This window comes from Nesoenas mayeri (assembly GCF_963082525.1).
Source record: "Nesoenas mayeri genome assembly, chromosome: 8".
Taxonomy (NCBI): domain Eukaryota; kingdom Metazoa; phylum Chordata; class Aves; order Columbiformes; family Columbidae; genus Nesoenas; species Nesoenas mayeri.
The window spans coordinates 35,616,974-35,642,968 of NC_137554.1; the positions used below are offsets into that span (position 1 = coordinate 35,616,974).

At 49.5% G+C, this 25,995-nt stretch overlaps 1 protein-coding gene across 1 annotated transcript in view; it reads right to left on the reverse strand.

Moving 5' to 3' along the window:
- FAF1 (Fas associated factor 1) overlaps positions 1-25,995 on the reverse strand; it is a 150,930-nt gene that overhangs the window by 72,454 nt on the left and 52,481 nt on the right. The window contains exon 8 of the mRNA XM_080348363.1: positions 5,329-5,415. Within this exon, the coding sequence (XP_080204489.1) occupies positions 5,329-5,415 (87 nt within the window). The remainder of the gene's footprint in view (positions 1-5,328; positions 5,416-25,995) is intronic.

Genomic DNA, 25,995 nt, shown 5'->3' on the forward strand with positions numbered 1-25,995 from the left:
CTCTTCAGTGTCCACTTCCCGTGCTTCTGTGAGACCCGTCACCACACGGCGAGGAGACAAACTGTTCCCAAAGCAGCACAGCGGGTGCAGGACACCTCCACTGACGCTTTGGACGAAAAGGTACACGCACAACACAAAACCTCACCCACGCAAAAACAACCAAGCAAGCCCTGAGTCCAAGTCAGAACGTTATCGAAAATAAAGACACTTAGTAAGTGTTCATTAAATGACTTAGTTACTGTTCCATGTCCTAGTGACGACTGATGAGCTTTCAAGACCGGGTACTGTCTAATGATTTTTGCTACTAAACTGGGATTGTATTACCAGTGTTGGATTGAAACTGTACCATGTTACTGGACCCACACAACAGACTGCAGGTATTCTCGTAAGAGTCTAAGTTAAAAGGATCCCGCCAGATCCACTCTATTACTGCACTGCAAGTGACTTACGAGAGCCACGGAGGAAACCAACATACCAAGTACTCAACCTCACAGACAATCCAAATTATAATCTGATATTCTTACACAGAAAAAGCAGCTGAGTATTTTCCAATTATGGATGTATTTAAATACAGTCAACTTCATGCTTCTGATTAAAAGGCACTTTCTCTGTCAGGACAATTCATTCTTTAGTCATATCAATTCCAGAGGGAAAGTTTCAAACGATCCAGTAAAGGCAGACACGCTATCCATCACAATTAACAGCCAGCGCATGTCAACCTCACCTCTTGGTTTCATATCACAACGACAGCATGCGGTAATGAACTCTCTGTTCAGAACTGTCAGACCCAGAAAAGGAAAGAAATATATACTCCTAAATACTAATTACTCAGACGCTTAATACTCAACCTCTTCAAAAACCTGGAGATCGGCCAAAAAGTGTCATAGCTGGTTTGACTCTGTACCAGAACACTATTTATTGGCATTTATAATTTCTATCTGCGCAGGCAGCCTGTGCTCAGTACATAGCAATGAAACAGCTAAAAATAACAGCAGTGCTAATTAGATCATAAGTGAGCGTTTGAGAATTGTGATTATAACCGCGGAGTTTTCATCAAATCCAGCTACAGAATGCCAGCCACGTCTGCTGCAGCCGCCGCCGAACCGAAGGCGGCGCGTTCACGGGGAACCTCAGCGCGTCGGCGGCTCCAGACGTGTCACATCTGGAAGGCGACGCTGAGCAGCGCAGCAAAGCGCTCGGCAGCGCTGACCCGTCTGCCCGGCGCCCAGGGCTCGTCTGCACAGGGCCAGGGCAGCTGAGCGTCCTGAAACGGGGGCACAGGGCGGAGGGGGACGGACGCCAAGCCCCCCGCGCGGGCTGGCGGGGGCAGGATGGACACCAAGGCCCCCGCGTGGGCTGGTGGGGGCAGGACGGACACCAAGCCCCCCGCGCGGGCTGGTGGGGGCAGGACGGACACCAAGCCCCCCGCGCGGGCTGGTGGGGGCAGGACGGACACCAAGGCCCCCGCGTGGGCTGGTGGGGGCAGGACGGACACCAAGCCCCCCGCGTGGGCTGGTGGGGGCAGGACGGACACCAAGCCCCCCGCGCGGGCTGGTGGGGGCAGGACGGACACCAAGCCCCCCGCGTGGGCTGACGGAGGCAGGATGGACACCAAGGCCCCCGCGCGGGCTGACGGAGGCAGGATGGACACCAAGGCCCCCGCGCGGGCTGGTGGGGGCAGGACGGACACCAAGCCCCCCGCGCGGGCTGGTGGGGGCAGGATGGATGCCAAGCCCCTCGCGCGGGCTGGGGGAGGCAGGACGGACACCAAGCCCCCCGCGCGGGCTGGTGGGGGCAGGATGGATGCCAAGCCCCCGGTGCGGGCTCTGCCTGCCGGGACGCAGGTACAAGCCCAGCACCCTCCGCTGGGTCCGTCCCCCTCAAACCTCACCTGAAACCTTCACATTTCTTCATGCAGAAATGAACTCCATTTGGACAAGCCCACTGTCGTTACTTATGAAGCAGTGGGCATTTCCCATCGCTACGCTGAAATGATTTAAAACAACGAGCCAATTTAGAAGAAAAGATTTAGCTGAAACACCGAGAACAAAAGCAGCACAAAGAGCAAGCTCTCTGCTTCTCCTCATACTGGGGGTTGCTGTTCTATGCTACCAAAAATCAACAGAAAAATTGGAGACAAAGTAATGAAATAAACCAAAAAACGGTGACCCATGGGAGAACAATGCTTCACCTCAAACATACCCGTGAACAGTTAATATCCAAAAAGCCATCTGCACTTCTATAAAAACTGTAACTGAAACAGCGCCTACTCCTGACCCCGGGACTTTAATGCACACGCATGTGAAGGCTGCTCGCCCCACTGGCAACTGCGCTGACCAACAGCAGGAGTCTCCAAGTTCAGCCAACACAGCAAAGAGAAATGGAACACGTTTCGGACATTTCAGTGTATTGTTCTGGCTTGGTTCTCATTGTACAAGCTCAGTCATGTTAATGCTGCTCCAAATTTGAAAAGAAAAATTGAGAACTGTGAATCTATGAAACAATTTTCAAGAGTTCATCACGTCAGTTGATGATATATACCCTCAAACAGAACGATTAAGCCTTTATAATGTTTTGTTTATGTAAACTTGTTTAAAAAATAATGCTTTAGAACTCATACATTTACTTTGAACTTTAGCAAGCAGAACAGACAAAACTTGTGGTGTTAGAACTACTCAGGCACAATAAAAAGCTAAAGACCTGTCCTTTCTGGATGGCAAAGCAGGTTTGCAGGGCCCACGTGTGCCGCGCTCCCCGCCACTGCCGCTGACAGCGCGCAGGGCCCGCGGGTTACTCGCAGCTCACACAGCATCCCGTATTTCATCAGGCAGCACAGCACGGAGCGTCTCTTAACTCTGATGGGAGAGGAAGCAACAATGTTCTAAACGACTGTTGACTCCGCTAAATTTGCAGATAATGTCAAAGACTGCAGTCGGTCAGGATCACGAGAGACTCGAGATGCTACAGGAATCCAATTATGCCGGCTCTATTTAGTTGTCCTGTTTGCTGAGCCAAAGGTTAACGAGAACCACACTGAAAACCTCCCGTGGTATTACAAAGTATTTCTTATGCTGCATAACATGTAAATGGAAAAGTGTTTTAATCAAGTCTCTCTTTAACTCTTTGATTGCAATGAAGTACTGTACGATACAGCAAATTAAAAATGCATGATGGAAAAAGTGATTTTTAAAATTTGCCACAGAAGACATCACGACTAATTACTATCGTAATCATTACCGAATATTTCTAATTTGTAAAGGAAAGAAGCGTTCAGCACAGAGAGCCCGAGCTCATCATTGCTAACACTGAACCTCCATGGACAGCAAGCTGCGGCTGGAATCGCAGCCAGAGATGAAGGCTGTTTTGTCGGTGACACGCCGCAGTGTTTGCACAGCTGAGGAGCCCAGCTGCAGCGGCCGGCGGGGAGCCCATCCGCACCCGCACCCCGCGAGGAGCCCACCCGCACCCGCACCCCGCGGGGAGCCCACTCGCACCCGCACCCCGCGGGGAGCCCACCCGCATCCGCACCCCGCGGGGAACCCACCCGCACCCGCACCCCGTGGGGAACCCACCCGCACTCGCACCCTGCGGGGAGCCCACCCACACCCGCACCCGCACCCTGCGGGGAACCCACCCGCACCCGCACCCCGTGGGGAACCCACCCGCACCCGCACCCGCACCCCGTGGGGAACCCACCCGCACCCGCACCCCGCGGGGAGCCCACCCGCACCCGCACCCCGCGGGGAACCCACCCGCACCCGCACCCCGTGGGGAACCCACCCGCACCCGCACCCTGCGGGGAGCCCACCCGCACCCGCACCCTGCGGGGAACCCACCCGCACCCGCACCCCGTGGGGAACCCACCTGCACCCGCACCCCGTGGGGAACCCACCCGCAGCAATGTCACTAAAAACAGACCGAAAACACATTTAGGAGTTCTGTATCTGTGAGGTGTCCTGTTCAAAAGACAGAGGGGGAAACATGGGAACACCTAACAGCTGTGGGAAAACGGATTACAAGTGTTGAGTTTCCAATTCTTTTTTGGCCTAACGTAAACTAATAAAACGCTAAAATGGATCCAGGTTCAAAGGCGGTAATTACCACACGACACCGCGCTGTTATTTCAGATCTTACGCCCATCGGCTCAGATACGCTCCTGCATACATGCACATAGATTTACCCGCCCCTCTCCAAGCTGACCACTGTTTCTGCAAACACCACCACAGACATCTTCTACACGGATTAGACATGCATGGAGCCTTTGCCTTTTTTCTGATTGGCACAAATCCCTTACGCAGAGACCCCCCGGCCGTCCTGTCGCGCAGCAGCTCTCCCTCAGCAGAGGAGCAGAAGGGCCGGGAGGCGATGCGCCGCAGACCGTGCCGCAGACCGTGCCGCGCAGGGAGAGCGCAGCCGCGGCCGCGCGCTCTGCGGAACACCCGGGCTCAGCGCTGGCTTGGCTTCATGCAAACAGAACTGTTTAATTCTCCTGCATTGTTTTTCTGGCACAAAATCCACATGCAACATAACTACATAACTAACCCTCTTTTTCCCAACAAAGGCAGAGGTCTCCAGCTGGCACTGGGAACATACCCGCAGAATATAAGTATCTGAGCAAAACGGAAAGACATGCTGTAAAACTCACGGCAGGGACAGCCATGCCAGCAAGCAAGTCTAATATTAACGGAATTCTGCAGTTAAGTCCCACAATTTCATGAATTTGTAGGGAATTCTGTCAGCAAGGGATCGCATTGATCTCAGCTATGATTTCTCTCCATTTCTAAATAATGGTAATTCTAAAACCTGCAACATAGCTTGCAAACCGAATGTGTTTTGTACTGTGTACGTATTATTCACTGCTTCAAAATGTAAACTTGCAAATGTCCAGAAGTTCTTGCTGGTCCAGCAAGAACCAGCACAGACACTTTGAAAACAGGTGAAGCTCTCCACTGGCTCCAACAGGAACACCTCCTGCTTAGGCCAGACACGGACTTCGTAATGCCTTAATTACCTAGACGTGCGCCCGAATACATGTGAAAAACGGGGCTTTCTTCCTGAAGTTCAATCGCTGCAATAGACTTCAACTTCCAGAATGTTCTGTTTTGCTTCAGACTGGGAACACATCTCCTTGTCTAGAAAAAGCACTGAATTTGTGCTTCAGCAATCCCCTATTTCCCTATTTGTATCTTACACGATACAGCTCTGGAGAATGCGCAACATTAAGTTACCGTACACGAGGCAGTAAAAGCTACTGGTGATTCCAATCAAAAATCCAGGTAAAACCCGCTGCGCGCAGGAGGCGGCGGAGGGAGCGCGGGAGCCACTCACCGAGTCGTCCGTGGCGGCCGGCGGCCAGCCCTCCCACAGCTGGTGGCGCACGGGGATGCTGGTGAGGTCGTACACGTTCCGCTTCACCTGCCAAAACCAAGCCAAAACGCAGGAGAGTCAGAACGCGCTCCAGCAAAAGCAACACAGGCACATCCCACTGTTTTCATCGTCATTATTGTTACACAGGCTCCTCCAGCACTCAAAGATTGAGATCAGCTCCAGTGGTTTACACACAGCACTGCCCAGAGCAATTGAACAAACCACGTTAAAGAAAAAACACCACATAAATTATAATCCATAACGATTCATTAGATAAATGTGTAAAACAATACATAATACAGTTTTTCACAGTGGAAAGTGTTAAAAAGTAATGAACAACCTGAAGGGAAGCAGAAGGTGATAACAAACACTGCTTCAGATTGTCCCAGTTCATGTGTTCTGTTCCACCTGAACATTTTAGGTTCACGGTACATCTAATGCAATGAGAAATACAACTAGTTTTACATAAGTTTCTGACATGGGATCCAAATAGAAATAAAAGTGAGTATATTAAACAGTAAAATATTAATTAATAAGCGCATTTCAAATTAAGACACCATTTCAAATCTTTATTAGCAAAATGCAAATAAACTAATTCTTACATCGAGTGTTCTCACGCTGCTAACGTACTAGTGACTACAGTTAACCGCCTCACGCTGGCTGGCAGCAGGGAGGGAAAGGGAAAGAACAAAGAGCGGGAAGAACACTGCGGAACACGAGTCACAACTCTTACACAAACATGCTAACGGAGATTTAAAAGCTGGCATGTTTTCTCAGAGGTTTTGTGATAGGCAATTATGTAAATCACACAAAGATGTACTGTCAGACTTGGGACAGAGAGTGATACTCAAACTCTGAGCATATTTGGTACCGGAACGTGGAGGGTGCCCAGCCAGCGGGGAGCGGGGAACGCCAGAACGCTGACACACAGCAACGGTGGCTGTTGGGGTGACCTCCTCGAAACTGCTACACGGGGATACAAGGTCCTCCCACATCTTCCCGGGTCTGTTTTAGTTTCCAAGTACAGATCCCAACCACCTCCTCTGCGTCCAGAGAAACATTCTTCAACAGACAAGCGGGTGTATTTTCGCACTGTCCGAGCTGACCGTGCCAGGGCGCAACCGCGTCCCGCCCGGCCCCGCGCCAGCACGCTCCGGCGCCCGACGCACCAGCCCAGGGGTACCACGGCAGATGAGCAACGTCTGACCCAAAGCAAACGCCAAGACCAGTCCAAATGCCTGCCCTGTGCTGTCATCCTTAGCTTTGCATTTATTCACTTGTCAGCCGGGAAGAAACATTAATTGTATTCTAAGTGCTGCTGTGAGTATTACTAGAAATTCCGTAAACTGAAAACAAATATATGCAGTTGTCAGCAGAAAAGGTCTTTGAACTGGCACCTCGCTGGGGGTCTGCAGTGCTTACACTCAGTTAACACCTTCAGCTGGACAGAGAAACCATGAAGAAAAAAATCTGAAAGAAACATAAACTTTGACCCTAATTCTTTACCAATACTTGTCACAGCTTCATGTCAGAAGCACGGCTGAGTTTGGAATACATGGTAAGGTAATATGGCAATATAAACATATGGAATGTGCATATGTTCCCTCAAAATTTGGCATTTATTTTTAGTACAGAACACATTTGCAACATATGCAATAGATACTCATCTAAAAATGTGTTTGCACAATGAAACAGCACCACAAGTCTTGGTCTCAGGACCATCTCCAGAGAGAAGAGCTGCACCGACTCTTCCTTCCAGCTGCACGCGGTTGGGGCAGATGCACACAGGGACGAGGACGCGTGTGCCGCGCAGCGGAGCCGGTACGGCCGCCACCGCCGCGCAGCGGAGCCGGCACCCCCACAGCAGCCCCACAGCAGCCCGGCAAACGCACCACCCCCGGCAGCACCGGGTACGGCTGCCACCGCCGCGCGCTGCCCCACAGCAGCCCGGCAAACGCACCACCCCCGGCAGCACCGGGTACGGCTGCCACCGCCGCGCGCTGCCCCACAGCAGCCCGGCAAACGCACCACCCCCGGCAGCGCGAGGACGCGGTTCTCGCCGCTCTCCGGCGGTCAGTCCCTGGGGAGGCCGTCCCTGCGGGACAAGCGCCCCCAGTGCTGCTGCTTTCACACTGAAAACTCTACAGCGCTATTTCAAAAAAACAAGTGGAACTCTTTTCCAGAAAGGTGGGGTCAATAGAAGCACATTCTGCTGTTTTCAGAAGGTCTTCAGAAGTAAAAATAAATAACTCAGAAGTCACATTCCTCAAATTCCCTTTTAATTCCAAAGCACAACAGAGAGGCATTATGAAAAAAACACTATTTCCCTTCTTTCATTAACTCATCTGTAACTGCTCTGAATTCAATAACATTCCTCTGCTATTCTAAGCTTGAAAGGCTTGCTCGGGTAAAGTGTTATGTTGGTATAAAGCACAATGCCAGACTGATGTGCTGGACAAAAGTGATCAAAGTTGAAGCAATTTCAGCCAACGCACAAGTGTTCTGCTGCGTTATTCTAGCGGAATGACATCTGTTGAGCAGCGCGCCGCTGAACAAACCGGCTGCCACAGACGGGCCGGGACCGTCAGGGCCTCGGTGCCGCTGGATCAAACCTGCACGGGGAGCTGCCAGAGCAGTCCCCTCACACCAGCCACTGTTTGGGATAAAGCAATCTTGCTTTTAAATAACGATTTAGCTTTGTTTGACAATTACAACCATGAAAGCAGACTGCAAAATGTTTTAGAGACTGGGAATATTCACCAACTGAGCACAGAAAACCCCTTTTCTTCATTAACTGACTTAATCACAGTTTAAAGTTAAAAATCCTGCAGGGACGACAAAATTCTAGAGATTCACATAAAGCAGACCCATAAACGGCTGCTTCTCTAGGCCAGTGCAGTGAATCCCCCAGCCATGCTCTTTACCCAACTGACCAAATTTAGCTTAGTCAGGTGGATAAAGTCTGTGGTGAGGCTTTATTTATAAATTCACATGATATTGACAGGAGGACTGAAGGCAAACTCCACCTTCTGGAGCCATCACTGAGCTACGCCTACTGGCAGGCTTTTGTCCCCACCTTTGATCAGTTTGCAGTACTAATTGGTGGTGCTGTCTTTGTGCAGCCCGGGATTCCTGCTCACGCTGCCCAGGTGCCGTGGTGACGGGCACGTTATCATGGCAGCCGCCTTGGGATCGCCATCTCCAGAACATACAAGATCATTTAAAACCTAATTAAAGGCATTTCTGTTTGATTCCACAACTCGGCTGTGAACAGTATCAATATCGCCCTTTAAACAACAACAAAAAAATACCCTGTGTATTTCAGATGCGCTTTCACTTGAAGAGTTATGCCTAACCCTGCAGAACGCGCTGCCTCGCCGCTCTACACGTCAGCTCTTACCCTTCAGCTCCTTTTCGCTGGGGCTAGAAGGGAGTTAAAATACAAACAACATCTGATATTCTAAGACAACTGTATGTCGAAGCAGCCAGCACACGGAGAAAACCTCTAGAATGCAGGCAGAGCCTTGGCTTCTTTCCTTGCCCTGTTGGTGGGTTTGGTTTCAGAGGTCTGTTTTTTTTAAGGAGATGAGTACGTTGCTTTAGAAGGAAGGTTATACACAGAAGATGCACTTTGTTTGTAGATATGTAGTCAACCCAACGTTCAAAGGCCTTCCACATCCATGTTAGTAAAGACAAAATGCAGCAAAGTGTACCCCAGGACAAGAAGTCTATACCAGGGAATGTCACGGTGACCTCCTGGCGGTTTCGCTCAGCGGGAACGAGCAGCTATTTATCTCTGAACTAGAAAAACCCACAATCGAGTGTCCAAAACCCCACCAAACTAACACCCCCAAACTGCTAAAGAATTAATCTTACACTGAATCATCAAAGAACTGTCGAGCCTGCATCTGTATCTTTGAATCACAGCAAATCCCAACCAACTTTTAACAGTGCTTTCCCTCGGGCTGTTTTCCGCTTATGCAGGTACAAAGTTAATTGAAATAATGTAGATAATGAACTTTTGTTAGTCTTATTATCAAATATAATTTATGCAAAGCTGTAAATTGGCTGGGATGCTAAAGACTGTTCCAGGCACACGGGCAGCATGAAAGACAGTGCAAAATCGAGCACACGAGGGGCGGACAAAGGCAGCGCCACAGTCAGCGCGCTGCGAGGGGTGCGGACTGCGGGGAGCCGCCGCAGACACACCGCGGGGCGCCCGCGGCACAGCCAGCCCTGCGCTCCCACAGCCACGGAGAGACGCCAAGGGAAGCACCCAAAGGTGCCAGGGACGGGAACGGAACAGATGAGCAGTGCCAGAAAGACGTGCAAGGCAAGCAAAGGCGTGTGGTCAGAACGATGGAAAGAAAGGAGGCAGACCCCGCGGAAGCGACAGTCCTCCAGGGATGGAGGGAACGACAGTCCTCCAGGGGACAGGGGGAGCGACAGTCCTCCAGGGACGGAGGGAGCGACAGTCCTCCAGGAGACAGGGGGAGCGACAGTCCTCCAGGGGACAAGAGGAGCGACAGTCCTCCAGGGACGGAGGGAGCGACAGTCCTCCAGGAGACAGGGGGAGCGACAGTCCTCCAGGGGACAAGAGGAGCGACAGTCCTCCAGGGACGGAGGGAGCGACAGTCCTCCAGGGGACAGGGGGAGCGACAGTCCTCCAGGGGACAGGGGGAGCGACAGTCCTCCAGGGGACAGGGGGAGCGACAGTCCTCCAGGGACGGAGGGAGCGACAGTCCTCCAGGGGACAGGGGGAGCAACAGTCCTCCAGGGCACAGAGGGAAGGCTCTGGCACCTCTGCCAGGCAAACTCCTCCAACGAGGAGCGTCGGGAAGCAGGGACACAACCTGCCCGATTTCTAAGCATATAGAAGTGTCAAGGGCGATAAAGTGGTAAATTTGGAAGGATAATGATGTTAGCAATAGTTATGAACAAAAAGATGGGTCAGATAAAGGAGTAATTTCAGTTAACTATGGACTAACAAGAACTACTAAAACCAGAAAGAAAGAATTCCTGAATCAGCCTGTCTGTCATAACCTGCTGCAATGGATTTGCCCCGGTAACAGTAACAACACAGGACGGGAACAGAAAGAGTTAGGGAAGAAGATTAAAACCCAAACCAAGAGAGCCATGCTTAAAATGTTCCCATAGCAGAGAAAAGACACTTTACATTTTACCAGGAAAAGGCGCTCAGCAGTCAAGGAGAAACTGGGTTTCTCAACTTGAAGCAGCTCGGTGTGCAGTGACGGAGGCGGCAGGACCGCGGCAGGACCGCGGCAGGACCGCTCCCGCCCGCGTGGCGCCCGCAGAGCCGGCGGCAGCACCCGCCGCAGCTCTCGCGTCGCCCCACGCAAGATGAGCTTAGGGGAACGGTCCGAGTCTGCCCCGCTCACAGTCTCATTTGCCTTCTTGTATCTCCAGTGTGCAACACAATAAACTATAGTAAAACACAAGGAGCGAAGGTTATTCAAGTCAGCAGATTTGAATTTTAGTGCAGGCTTTACTGTAGAGACAACAACGCCATTCTAGAGACACCAAATGACAATTGTGCTCGCCCCCTAGCAGCTGACTGCAGTGTGAATTACGGAATGCTTCCAATTACTGAATTCAGATGTCAGAATTAGGCCATTTTTAAATAACAATATCTGCTCTTAAGAATTTCATACCACTGAAACTCTTCCAGAAGACTCACCAGAAAATACATCTTTCCATTTATGCAATTCTTTAATTCTAATATCTAGAAAAGAGACTGAAGTGCATGAATTTTGCCTCTCGTCCTTGGAAGGCTGGAGGAGAGCTCCATCTATCTAGGGATCAAATGAACATTCTCACAGGAACAACCCACACTATTTCCAGTTTGAGAGATGAGGCGAGGAGAGACAGGTCACTACTGAGACAGACTAAGTGGCTGAATAAGTCAATGCAAAGTTGTTTTATTATTTTGCTATTATATATTTTTAAATGGGGGACGGATGAAAATTTTCAGGACTAAAAAGTGTGTAAACAGACAAACTTATCAGAGAGATGATCACTGTAACTTTTCAGTAAAAATAATCCCATTTAGGAAAATAAGATACCAGCTATGAGGATGGACTCAGCAGTACCTCTTCCAGAAAGGCATGTGGAGCCTTTACTCCCCAGATATGCACTTACAGCCCCATTCCCCAGATTCATGGCCATCAGAGCAAGCCCATACATCCAAATGCCATTTTACCGACGTAAATTCTCGAGCACTACAGACAGTCCTATCTGCTTATGTGAAATACCACTGGCAAATTTTACCTGTCCTAAATGCCCAAATGGAACGGCTGGTCCTGAGCCGCGCCGCGTGCGCTGCGCCGGCGGCAGGAGGAGCCCTCGGGCGCACCTCGAACGCCCACCGACCGCCCGTGCTCCTGAGCCGCAACGTACTCCAATTAGGTAGGAATTTCTCCTAACCAGAAGCCGCTTTCAGAAGCTTGTCCAGTGTAGGAATCACCACATGACTTTAAAATTCATTACATGTATTGACAGTTAAAATTCATTACATTTTGTAAATGCTTGTAAAGAAGCATTCAGCAGTTCCCTTTCAGCATTAGAAATAACATTGAGAGTCAATGACTTTCATGGATTACACATTAATTAACACTTCATTATCCTCTGTTTCATACGTTGGAGCTCGTACTTTAACCTCACTTACACCAACCCTTCTTGGAGGTCATCTGAACTGTTTTAATGCATCTATGCCAGTTGGTGTCTTAACACCACAACCTACAATCAAATGCTCCCCTAGATAATACCAGGAGACCGTTGTGGTTAAAACCTGCAAATTTCGAAACAGAAAATAAAACGAAGGCTTCAACTAAACTTTACTGAACCTTTCAACATGTGAATTTCTGATTGCCCCAGGCAATATATATCTATACCTCCAATATAATTTGAAAATACGGATGTTCCAGGCATGAGATGTTGCCTCGAAGATTCAGCAAGATGCATTCCTGGTCTCGGCCTCCTGCCCAGACAAACTGGGCTCTGGGATCAGTCTGGGCTCTCTCCGGGGTACCTGATGCTCCTTTCTGGCGCTGTGCTGGATGTGGCCCTTTCCCGGGCTGCAGCAAGAGGCACCGCTGAACTATATTCACTATATTATATCATATTATCTGTTATATTCAGATTCTACATACAACTGTTTCACTGCCTTCAAAATGTTGTTTTACTCCTCAGGCCTCAGTTTTCTGCCAGCACACCTGCACATTGTGATTCTGTGGGACAAAGAAACCTCTTTATTGATCTCCATCTTTAGAACACCTAAAACCAGCCGTCCCCCTAGACAAGCTTCACTGCTAAACGCAGCCCGATGCAGAGGGTACGGATTGCTGCTATATGGCCCGCGCTGGGCAAAGGTTCAGCCTACGTAATTATTATTCTTCATTGCTTGTAGTGCCTCAGAGACCTAATTGTGATAATCCCCTCTGAACTTGAAACCGCAGGACCCTTTGAATATTTTAATAGAAGGTTAAAAGAAGAAACAAATTCCTATAGAAGAAGGGAAAACACGTTCTTAAGAAACTGAGGTAAGAGACGTGAGTGTTCAAAAATCATTTCAGCAGCACACAAGCACGAGGTCGAAGGCGGTTTGGAGGAACGGGGTGTGAGCTGGCCGGGACAGACCGAAGGGAAGATGTGAGCAGGGTTGCGCGAGCCCGAACAACAAAGGCTTACTGACAAAACAACTGTACACATCTATTGGAAAATGCCCTAAAGCCTCCTACCACCCAAATAAACCCCACGATGACACTGGGAAGTTTTGTGCTGGCTTGCCGTCCGTCGGTGCGCTGACACAGGAAAGGTACGCTCTGAAGCTCCGGTTTGCTCCCCATGAGCAGGAGCACTGACCTGAGCAAGCACACTCCTGAGACACCCGGGCGCAAAAGCACCGCTCTGGGAACTCTAACTGACTTCACACGCACGTGAGAGAGAACAGGCAACTGCTGCTAAGTCACCTATTACCAGATCACTGTCCAGAGAGCTCCTCTCTTGGCAAAGCACTCCACCGCAACACAGGGGGAAATACAGTTTCTAGTAGTGTTCCCCCAAGAAGGACAGTTCTTTGCTGTAAAACACAGGACAATAACTGAAACGTTGTTAATTCTACTGTCCCAATTCCAGTTGCTTCTATGTCCTAAAATGGTGAGAAATTGCCAAACATCAGGTACCTTATTTCCATTAAAAATTAACAATTCAAAACCTCTTTAAAAATAGTGGGACAGACTCTGGAGGCAAGTATTTTGTCATGTGTTCTTTACTTGTCTCTAGACAATTGCTAGAATGCTCTTTCATGAGAAGCATACTTTATTACAGCTAGAGACAATGCCAAATTTCTTTGAATTGTTGTAAATGGTCAATAATTAGAAAACATTGGCAAGTTCAGCCATTACATGAAAGAGTAGCCCAGTCTCTCGATGTGGTGACGCGCAGCGCCACAGCTGTGCCGGGAGCTGCGGGCGCATTCCGTACAGCAACCCCGCAGCGTTCTCCCTTTCCCTCCTCGCCAGCGGACGCCCCCAGCCCCGGCGCCGCCACCGGGCCGCGCCGACGGCCAGGCCGCGCTGCGCCTGAGCGGGCCTGCGCGCTGCACCGACGGCAGCAAGTGCTGCAGCAACAAGGCGGCGCTGCCAGCGCGACCTGCGCCGCACCTCCCGGTGTCCTTTGCAATCACCCTGCATCCCAAGGGAAAAACGATCACACGCAAAGTGCATCTTCTCTGAAACTCGCTGGGATCCTCACCGCACAACCGAGGACACGGGCTGCCCCGGAGCCGCCGATGGCCCTGCTGCTGGCCTGCCTGGCTCAGCTGGTGCTGGCATCGCGCCGGCGCTCCCATGGCAGAGCGCGGTGCGAACTCCACACTGAAGGGAACCGCGGTACCGGCCTCAGTCACTGCAAATGTGAATTTAATACATTACTTTATGAAGCTGAGTTTGAATAGATATTCTATTAAAGGCATTTCAACTTCAAGTCAAATTATAGAACAAGGTTCACTGAGCTGTTAGTCGACCCCCTGCTAACAAAAGCCCTTCTCGGTACCTCCTCCGTCTCACTTTCACGTCTCCCAAACTGCCGCCTCCTTTGGGGTTTTTCGTTACACCAACAACATCCAGGAACAATCTGAAAATCGTTTCTGCGTTAACCAAGGAATGGTTGTTAGTTCCACGGTGGAAAGGAAAATCATGCAGACAATCTGCACAGTGCATTTTAAGAATGTCAGCATACACATATCAATTACAAATATAGTTACTAATATTGCTACATTTAGGGTATATGCATATAAGGTGCCCAATTATGCTATTAACAAGCAGCTCTCCTATATACATATACTTTTAAAAGAGAATTCAGCCTATTTAACAATTCACTAACAAAGCTATTCCTTAGCTCATCCCTGCCATAACCTGCTCTATTCAGAAACATATGGGAAAAGACATTAAATAACCAGTGAAAACCATGGACTTCTGGTATTAGTGCTACACATTGCATACCCCTATTCATTATTCCACCTCCCTTGTTTAATCTATCATTAAGACTCAGTGACCCTACACTAAATTTAAAGCAGATCCTTCCTTCCTCCCATGCCTAAACTCACATACTTTTCCAGCTGGGATGCCCTCCAGTATTAGCCACTCTACAGGGTTTCTCTAATCTCGGCTCTGAACTATGTTGTGCTATAGAAGCAAGAAATTGCTGGTTTACATCTTTAACCATGGAATCTGCCACCAAAAAAGCCCTCATTTACTTAATAAGATAGAGAAAAATCTTTCATTAATACATATTTAACAAGTACAAAATTTCGTCTATTTCCCTCTGTATGAAGCAGAACAAAAACCGCGAGGCAGATTTGAAAGCTCTGCCCCCACGGACTCGGGTCCCAGACACGATTTCACTGGAAACCGTTTTAAAGCTTTCAGAAGCTTATTGTCACATCTTGTAAGAGCCAGGTCTGCATTTGCACTTGAAGTCAATACGAAATAGTTTTCTAATAAGCAAACAATCAAATCAATAAAATAATGAGATTATTAAAAAACAGATAATAGATTTGGTTTTGTCTTTTTAATGCAAGAACTAAAAATATATTTAAAAAGATGAATACCTCTGCCTCTTTCATTTCTCTCCATTGACAGGAATTGCACCTGAGCAGCAGTGGCCGTACAGGTGAAAATGAATAAGGGACAAGAATCACGATCATTAACATCTGTGCATTTTTGTCAACTACGCCCCGTCCTCCTCTTCCATGATACGGTAAAAAATGACCATCAGGGTTTTAGAAAGTTGCAGACAGTAGGACTATGAGTGACGAGACGAAATTCTGCTAACAAATGAACCACGCAACAGTGCAACTTCTACACAGATTTTTATCTTTACTGAAAGAGGCCACACTGGTTTCATGAATAATACTATTTTTAGCATATTTAAATATGTCTCAACGTATTTCCTCAAGAGAACAGAGTTGGAAGGAACAGCTGCAACCTGCCCAACCCCTGCATTCTCTCTGGCTTGTATCTCTTCAGGTCTTTCTCCAACAAGCACCTGAACCGGTGGTAGCTGTACGTGAGTTGTACGTGTTTGGAGAACACAGAAAAATGATGAGGAGAGCAAACTGGTAAGGCTCAAGTTGCCAAAATTCTACATGCGGGCTGTAAAGGGTTATTTCCAAACTCCTGCTGTCTGTTAGAAGTTATCGGGTGACAGAAAACTGTTAGGAACAGTTAAAACGAGCACAGTAAGCGCATAGCAACACCGGCAGCCTGAGTCCGCGTTCTACCCGGTGCAGACACAGCACGGTGAAGGGAAAAACAATACACGCGGACTCTGTAAAACGGGCACACAGAACAATCTGGAGGTGAAAACGACGGGCAGGCTCCCCAGCGAGGAGCTCTGCTCTGCATCCGAAGAGCAGCCCCGTTCCGCCCAACGCACCGCACCAAGCGGCGCCCCCGCTCCGGGCTCCTGCCCGCAGCAAAATCACTGTGCCCCTGCGGACTCCAGAGTGTTAAAGAAAACCACACCACCGTGTTCTACCGAGAGCAGCGCACGACCGAGTCTCCAACGCGACGAGAATGCATTCACTGTACTGCAATGGTGGCCACCTTAGAGAATCGTCCATCTTGAGTAACCCAGAAACCACGAAGCCGTCTCTTGAAGGGAAGGGTCACTGTCTCTCGAACACACAGCTAAGGCAATCTGGCTCGTGTTGGACCAGAGCACCACAGCGAGCCAGCTCTGCCGCAGCCTGCGGCCTCTGCCGCGCGCACCGCGCGCAGGAAATGCAATGAGCGCTGCGGGAGAGGAGCCCGCGCAGCCCCTCGGGCCGTTTCCGCTGCTCTGCTGTGCGAACTTGCCATCCCACTGGGACGAAGATCCGGTAAAGGCTAACGAATCACTCAGACTACTGCCTCTGCATTGTCCAGTCTTCAGCTCAACGTCCAACTCTGTAACTATCAAATAAGCAGAGAACGCTATTCAATTTAATTAAGAAATGACTTAAATTGCAGGTTATTAAAAACTCAGCTACTCGCTTCCCCCAAAATTCCTCAAATGTTGCACAGAATTAAGAGGCCTCATCAGAAATACTTTTTCTCTAAAACAAAACTAGAAACTATGTATTACAAAAAAAAATACTCATAGACAGTGAATTTTAAGATCAGAAAAGACTATTCGGCTCAAATTAACACATTTTGATAAATCAAAGCAAAAATGTATCCTCACTTTCATTCCCGTTACAGAATTATCACCTCAACAGCCAATCAAAAGAAAGATCTAATGAGGTATTTCAGTATCTCCCAAAGAAATATTTTCAGCTGTTTTTCTTTCAAGTGCTTAAAAGGAGAGGAGTAATGAATTGCTCCTGCGCAGTCTTCTTTATTCTTCTGCTATAACAAACAAAGTTACACCAAGTCTTTATTCTTCACACACTTCTGTGTATTTTCTTTCTCTTGCTGCAACAATGGCAGAGGAAACCTCTGACCAGAAAGGACGATTGTTCACCAGCCACAGCGAAGCTCTGCCCTGAGCACTGACCCCGCTCGGTTCTGCTGGGACGGCCAAGGCTCAGCGGGCACCAGGAGACACCTGAGAGAGGGAGCAGCCGCGCGTGCTGCAGCCAGCAGGGGCGAGGCGGGGCTGAAGGGACGCGCAGGTGGCCGCGGACTCAGAGCCGGCGCTCCCAGCGCGGCGGTGGCACCGGCATCACCGCTCTCATGGCCCATGGGAGAACACTTGGAAGAAAATGCATCAGAGGCACATCCAGCGAATCAAGAATGCGTATAACAGGCCCACTAAAGAGATGTACGGTCTGGAATAAATTTATTAGCACTTTTTGTTGTTTCTGGAACTAAAGATCAGCCCTGAGTACACATAACCTGGAAGGTTTTGAGGATATCCTCCAGGGTCTCCCGTTGTCAGAAATGGTCCGAATCTTCTGGGCACGCCACCTTTGGGCACTCACGCAGATGAACCAGAAGAGAAGGGGCCCTTCTGAAAGACCAGGTGCTTTCCACGAGAGGAGCCACGTCTCCCAAGGCGCCTTCCAACGCGTTACCATCGCCTCGACACGGGAGGCTTCTGCATGCCCACTATCGACAGCTGCTGGAAAACACGCTGCCAAGAGCTCGTGTCCCTGCCTGGCCAAACGAGCCGTCACTTACCCCGGGCACCGGGCAAGGGACGGAAAGCCCTGTGTCCCATCATGTGGATGCTGTGGCTGCTGACAATCAATGTGGTGAATTTATTTTGCAGCCTTGTGTCTTTGAGCGACATGCACACGAATAGCAGTCACGACACACAGTCACAGACGGTGCTTGGGCAAGAAATGAGCCACAAGGTACAGACAGGACAAATAGGAAACACGGATTATAATCTGTGTAGGAAACACACATTAACTGATCTCCTCGAGTAGAGAAACCTGCTCGGTAACATCAACACTCTCCAAATGAACGTGAAAATAAAGGCGCTCAGACTGCCTGAGTGTTCTCATCTTGCATTCATCTTGGATATTTGGGATATTTTCTGTGAAGTTCTCTTCCCTTCAAGTAAGAGGCCACTACTAAAGCCGATGGATTGCAAGACCCAAAGACTTGCCTGCATGTGTTGTGAGAACAAACTCTGGCAAAGCAGCAGGACAAAAGGGCGGAGGGGTGGCAGAAAGCTGCTGGTGACAGTGTCACAAACGGGCACTCAAACTGTAACTCCAGGCCAGCAAACGTGTGTAATCTATCGCCAAAGCTGCTGAGAAAACGGAAGCATCATTCTGGAGGGGAAATGGGGCACTCCTTTCCAAAACCTTCAGAACTGGTTTGAAAGCAGAGGTTGACACAGCAGCTGCTGCAGGCAGGGCCAGCGTGGCGGCTGTGCCCACGGCGACACCCTGAGGACTCAGTCTACAACGGTGCAAGGAAGCGGCGGGAGCAGGAAAGGGTTCAAAGGCTTCGCAGTTCGTTTTGCGGCGAATCTGTGACCTTGTTGACACTGAAATCTATACTTGATGAAATAGTTACTCACTGAATTCAAAAGACCGTTTGCCTTAGTGACAAAGAAGATCCTATTTCTAGACTTCGGTACATCAGTAGTGTCAGAAACACAGAAGGCTCCTGTCCACATGCCCACCTCTTCGAGCATAATATTCCAGATGTGATCCTTGCAAATGGGCCACCGAAAGATCAGAATCTGGGATGGAGATTTTGAGGATAAACTAATGTCACATTATCTTAAAAATACAAATGCACATCAGACATCGGCCTTGGGAAAGATGTGAATTTAGGCTGTAAGAAAGCCCCAACGCCACCCAACTGACCCAGCGGAACAGCAGCAATGGCCACCTCGCACGTCTGTTTTTCAGCGCCTGTCTCTGAACCAGAAGATCTTAGGGCACGTTTACCGTGCAGGGATAGAGAAGGATAGAAAAGCACATTTCAGAATAAAAACTGTGTAGAAATACTTGCAAATTAAACGCCTCTTTATACTTTTATCACAGCTTTTCTTTTAAAAAAGAATCAATAAAGCTTCACAAGAGTAAACTGTGTGTGGTTGTTTCTCCTGCATCAACACCATTGCCAATTAAATTCTGAACCCTAAATCTTTATTGTTTCCCATTAGCTGCTAACCAGAATGAACAGTGTGATTTCTGGGATCCCAGGCTGAGACTTGCCGTAACAGCAGTTAGAAAAAGAGATTCTTGTTTCGACTTGTCTGCTGAGGAAACCTGACATCGAAGCCACACGGTGCAAAATAAACACGTAATACTGAGATGTTAATTTTACAGAAACACTTAACTTTTTGTGACCACAATTAACACCTGGGGGGAAAAAGCCACTGACAGGTCTGCCTGGCTGCGGCTCCCGCACACTCCCCCGGCCCCGGTGCGAGCGCGGGGCGGCGCCAGGGGCTCCGTCAGACGGCACCGGCAGGGAGCGGACAACGGCCGCAAACGGACACTGGCTCCCAGCCAGGGTGCAGACCAGAGGTCCAAGGGCAGACGGCTGCTGCGAACGGCCCGTCCTGCCCTCCTGTGCCACCCACAGCTCTGGGGACACCTCTGCCCAACGGCCCGTCCTGCCCTCCTGTGCCACCCACAGCTCTGGGGACACCTCTGCCCAACGGCCCGTCCTGCCCTCCTGTGCCACCCACAGCTCTGGGGACACCTCTGCCCAACGGCCCGTCCTGCCCTCCTGTGCCACCCACAGCTCTGGGGACACCTCTGCCCAACGGCCCGTCCTGCCCTCCTGTGCCACTCACAGCTCTGGGGACACCTCTGCCCAACGGCCCGTCCTGCCCTCCTGTGCCACCCACAGCCCTGGGGACACCTCTGCCCAACGGCCCGTCCTGCCCTCCTGTGCCACCCACAGCTCTGGGGACACCTCTGCCCAACGGCCCGTCCTGTCCTCCTGTGCCACCCACAGCTCTGGGGACACCTCTGCCCAACGGCCCGTCCTGTCCTCCTGTGCCACCCACAGCTCTGGGGACACCTCTGCCCAACGGCCCGTCCTGTCCTCCTGTGCCACCCACAGCTCTGGGGACACCTCTGCCCAACGGCCCGTCCTGTCCTCCTGTGCCACCCACAGCTCTGGGGACACCTCTGCCCAACGGCCCGTCCTGTCCTCCTGTGCCACCCGGCACAGCCCCTCAGGAGCACCCATGTGCCCCCGGGAGCACCGACAGGACCTCGGGAGCACCCACGGGCCCCCGGGAGGTTCAGTGCATGTTCCACACCGGGCACTATCGTCCCTGGCGCCACTTTATTACTGTACAACCGACAGGGCTGGTTTGAGTGGTTCTACTTGCTCGCACAGTGAAGATGAGACTCGTAAGGGAAACCAAAGCTTTGCCCTCTACCAGGTGCATGTATATGACTAAGTGTTCTGTAAATACAAGGGATTTACTATGATTTATTTGTCATGTATTAAGTAGTACAGGTTTAAATGATTCTTTTTACCCCACCGAGGACAAGCCTTACTTTGCTTTAACTTCACCTAATTCCTCCTCTGTTTATGTTAAAGTAGAACAAGCTGCCCTTAAGTTAATAAGAATGTTCACACAACAGCTCATGTTGGTTTAACTAAATCATATTAAAAGCACACCCTTATTTTAAAACTAGGCGGTGTTTTTGCAAAGAGCAGTTCTGAGCTGTAAACCCCTGTTAAAGCAGTGTCCTATGCTGTAAGTTTTTCACTACAACACAAACATTCATAAAGGTGACACAGACGTTTGAAACTGGCCTGAGATCTGGAAGAACAAAATGGCTCCATGAAAAGATGCCAACTACTGACCAAACCGAACCTGCGTCTATCAAACCTTAATAACCAAGTGATAAACCCCTCTGAATCAATATATTTGGAACACTGATTCAAGATTACTAAAGCAGCAGATAACATTAAGAATTAAAATGCAGAGCACATACTATGTAAACACAAACCACAAAATATTATTAATTGTTATATACTCCTGTATTTACACTACACTGTATTTCAGATGCACAGCGGCACGGTCTGCTCGGCCGCCCCGCGCCCGCGGGCCCAGCACGGCGCTACACGCTCCGTGCGCCGCATGGATCCCGTGAGGACATGGACAGAACAACTGGTTTAGATCCTGTCAACAGCTCCTCGAGGACACCCACAGCTACGCCAAGTCGGTGTGTGAAATACGCACCAACAAAGGACACCAAAAACGTAAAACCACTTCTCTAAATCCTCAGAAACTGTAATTTTATTTAACTATGGAAGTTAACATCAGGAATAACAATGTAATTGACAGAAAAGCATGTCATTTGATATTCAGACAGTAAGCTGTGAAAATTCAGTCTGTTCAAAAGCCGCCACGCAAGCCCCGTAGTCAATGATGCCCTCACACGGGGACAGTTCTCAGGTTAATCCAACATACTCAGTGCCCTGTATTGCAGAAAATAACTATAAACAGCATAATAATTAAAAGGTTCTGATTTACAGTATGTTTTTCTGAACTGTAAGGAGAAAATAGTATTTAGAACAGTTAAGACAGATAAGCCACATTGATGGTTTTTTTAAACATGAAGCAATGAAGAAATTCTTACAAGTTTTTCATTAAAAACTGCCAGAGCCAATAAACCAGAACACGGGAAGCAGGAACGAGAAAGCGCTGAGAAAGAGAAGTGTGTGGGTGGACAGAAAAAGAAACCGAGGAAAACACTCGTAAAAAGAAGAGGGGAAAGAGAGAGTATCGGTGAAATTGCCAACACACAAAACACTGCCCACCCTCACCTGAGCACACCTGACACTGCCCACCCTCACCTGAGCACAACTTACACTGCCCACCCTCACCTGAGCACAACTTACACTGCCCACACCTGACACCGCCCACGCTCACCTGAGTACACCTGACACTGCCCAGTTCTGAATTATTCAGAAATAAGTCCTCCTAAAAAGAGGAATGCTCCAAGTAAGTGCAAACAGGAGTTCATGCAGGATACAGAGGGGAATGTTGAACTGGAATTCAGCTCACGGTTACAAAGACACTAATAACGGGAAACAAACACAGCTCGCACGTTTCTTAAGAAAGACTGTTGCCGAGTTGCTGAGTTCAGTAAAAGGTGGCCTGTCATCAGAAATGAGGAAAATACATCTGAGAAAAATGGAAGAGCTTTGTCTTTCTGTTTCTCCTGTAAGAAACTGCAGACATACTTGGGATGCTGCATCTTGCCCTGACGCTGTGATTGAACGGCAGAAGTTACATCAGTTCTCAGGGTTCACCGTTCCTTCCTGCGTTTCCCTTTCGGGCTGGAGCATGGCAGGTACAGCCACGCTGTGAGACAGCAAGGGGATTACTCCCATTTGTAAGCACAGATTTGCGGGAAGATGCTCTCTCTTCCTTACAGACAAATTGTAGAAAAATAGGAGGAAAAGAAATCCTTGCTCTTTGCCTTTTTCTTCATGAATTGCTGATCCATATTAAATACTGGAACACATATTTTACCTTTTCACAAGGTCCTTGCTCTGACGGCACTGCCTCGATACTGCGCGTTGTCCCACTTCCTCACCTTTACTCCCAGTCTCTATTTCTGCTGCCTTTGTGCGGATCAAACAACACGTACCAGCAGCCACGGGTGTCTCACTGTGACTCTTGGGGCAGCTACACGCGAGCAGTTCTGGGGTGAGGAAACAGCTGTTTCAGGTAACTCGTGGTCTGAAGAGAAATACCTGAAGTCGGAAAACCCCTGAGGTCAGTTTAACACAAACAATAATGGCGGCAGTGGATGCATGAACTGGGTCTTGTGGGTTTTTCTGTTTGGTGGGTTGTTTTTTGTGGATGGACATCAAAATTATGTCCACTTAAACCCATTCAACTGAGCTCAAGAGGAGCAGAAAAACGACGGAGGCTACTCGCAGAACAGAGGAAAGTCAGAGGGCACGGAACAGAAAGCTCCTCTCCTCTTGCCCGCGCTGCTCACTGCTGGAAAAGTAAAATACCCGACACAGGCCAGTCCTGCGGAGCTGGGCGGTGACCTCTGCTCAGAAGGTGGAGGATCCGCTCCCCGAGATGGCCAGACACGAGCAGATCCCGTACGGGGGACGCGTGCTCATCCTGCGCCCGGGTCCTGCTGTGGGCACTGTCCGCACAAGGCTCCAGACAACGGCTGCTGACAGGAGGTGCCGGTAACCAGGAACCTCCTCAGGCTCGCGGGATCCCGGGGCAGCTTCCCCTGTCCTGCAGGATTTGCTTCTCTTCGCCGCCCTGTCTAACCTTAGCCTGCCCCGTGGCTGTGTCTGGCGACGCTTCAGACAGTTTGCCTCCAGCACAGCCAGAGCAGGCTGAGAAACACCCCTACCCTGTCCTCATTTATTTCCATGTCCCCCCAGCACCTGATGCAGTCTCAACCAACCCGTCATGCCGTGCCCGGGGTGATGCTTGTCCAGAAGGAAACGGGCTGGTTTGACCTGCACGCACGTCAGAAGTGGAGTTTCACCCTGCGGGCTCGCGTCGTGCCTGCTGCCCAGCGCCATCCGCGCGTGTCTTCCAGCACCACGTCCAAACCAGCCAGAACGAGTTTCTTTGGTCTGCTGATCGACGCAGCGAAAAATAAAGTAGATTCGAGGCTTGGTACAAACCCAAAAATTGTGATCAAACTATATAGTTAGTAAATTGTTTGTCTAAATCTTTCATGTATGATGAAAGATTATTATCATAATTCATTAGCAAATTACAGACTTTGTAATGCAGGCAGCCACAAATTTGGCTTTGTATCAATCATTTTAGACCAGCTGGGTAGAAATTAACACAAGTCTGGGCCACATAAAATGAAATGCTCTTTCATTTTTAATTCACTGAAAACTTTGAAGGAAAGAAATGGAAGCTCTTTCAAAAATGGCAGTTTTCCTGGATTTTTGTCAGTAATTCGATTTCGCTGTAGAGAACCAGACACATATACACAGAGTGTATGTAATGTAATGTAATACCACAATAACTGTTCAACCAAAAACCGTGAAGTATAGAGAAAAGACAAAGCAGTGCAGTGCAGCAAGCCCTGTCCCCGTTTCCGAGGCGGTGACTCGCCAGCGAGCCCTGGAAGAGCCGCTAACAAGGACAGAGGCTGACGCGGCTGCCCACGAGACTGCGCTGCCAAAATTCCTGCTGAGCGCTCTCCAGCCGACGGGGATGACCCGGCATCAAAGGCGTGTTTGGATTGCCCTCCCTGAGCTGCAAGGCCCCGTATGGCGACAGCTGCCTTTGGGAGATCGGAACACAAATTTCATCTTATGGCACCTAATCCAGAGACCGGTACCAGCAGCATGGAAAAGTCAGCGACAAATTAAACAATGAGGGCTTTTCTAGGAACAGATGCTTTTTGCCTGCAGCTGTAAAAACCTTATAACAATCCTGCACCCCACTGTCTGGTCACGCAACTGTCACAAAGCAAGGCATACATTTCGCCACTTATTGCCAATGTTTGCCCAGAGCTTCTATAACCCTTTTTAAAAACAGTAACAGGGATTCCTTGAGGGTGATTATGAGGCCGTTTTATCCCTTCAATGAGTGCGAGGCTCTTCAATTTATGCCCACGGTTCTCCGTTTCAAAAAACAAAACCACACCCGAACTTTCCAAGTTCATGTTTCACACAGACATAAGAATACAATTCCAAACGGGTCAAGAATGGCTTTGTGGACCAGACAGAGACAAACGCCGCTCACTCAGGTCTGAAACTGCACCCGAGCATTTCCTGGCCAGCGGTTCCGCGCATGGTAGCCCAGCACTGCACCACACTGCTGCACCACACCGCACCGCGCTGCTGCACCACGCCGCACCGCGCTGCTGCACCACGCCGCACAGTGCTGCTGCACCACGCCGCACAGTGCTGCTGCACCACGCCGCACAGTGCTGCTGCACCACGCCGCACCGCGCTGCTGCACCACAACGCACCGCGCTGCTGCACCACACCGCACCGCGCTGCTGCACCACACCGCACCGAGCTGCTGCACCACACCGCACCGAGCTGCTGCACCACACCGCACCGCACTGCTGCACCACGACGCACAGTGCTGCTGCACCATGCTGCGCCGTGCTGCTGCACCGCACTGCACAGTGCTGCTGCACCGCGCTGCTGCACCACGCTGCTGCATCACACTGCACCGCGCTGCTGCACCACACGGCTACACTGCATGGCCACACCAATGCTGCTCACCAGTTCAGTCTATCTCCACAATTGCTACATTAAATATCCTCATGCTCTCCAAACGGTTTCCTCTTTGCAGTAAATAAATGCACTAACAAACTTTAAACCAAAACATAAACTCTTACCGAAAAAGCTTCTGTAATTCAGTGAATAAAAGAAAACCATCGGTTCCCAATTAAGTGAGCAATTTGCAATGTCAAGAATCTAGTTATGCTCCATATGAACCGATGGGGTTTTAGATGAGCTTCTGTTGTGTATTTAAAGTGATACTGCCAACACGATTTACACAAGTACCATATTTTCAAACATTCTCTCCCCGAGCAAACGCTCAAATTGTGAAGTGTTTCCTTTCCTATCAGGGAAACAACCACCACAACTTTTCCAGAACAACAGTTCATTAGCACCTCACTATTTATAAGTATAATTGGGTTGTTTGATGAGAAAACATGAGAGA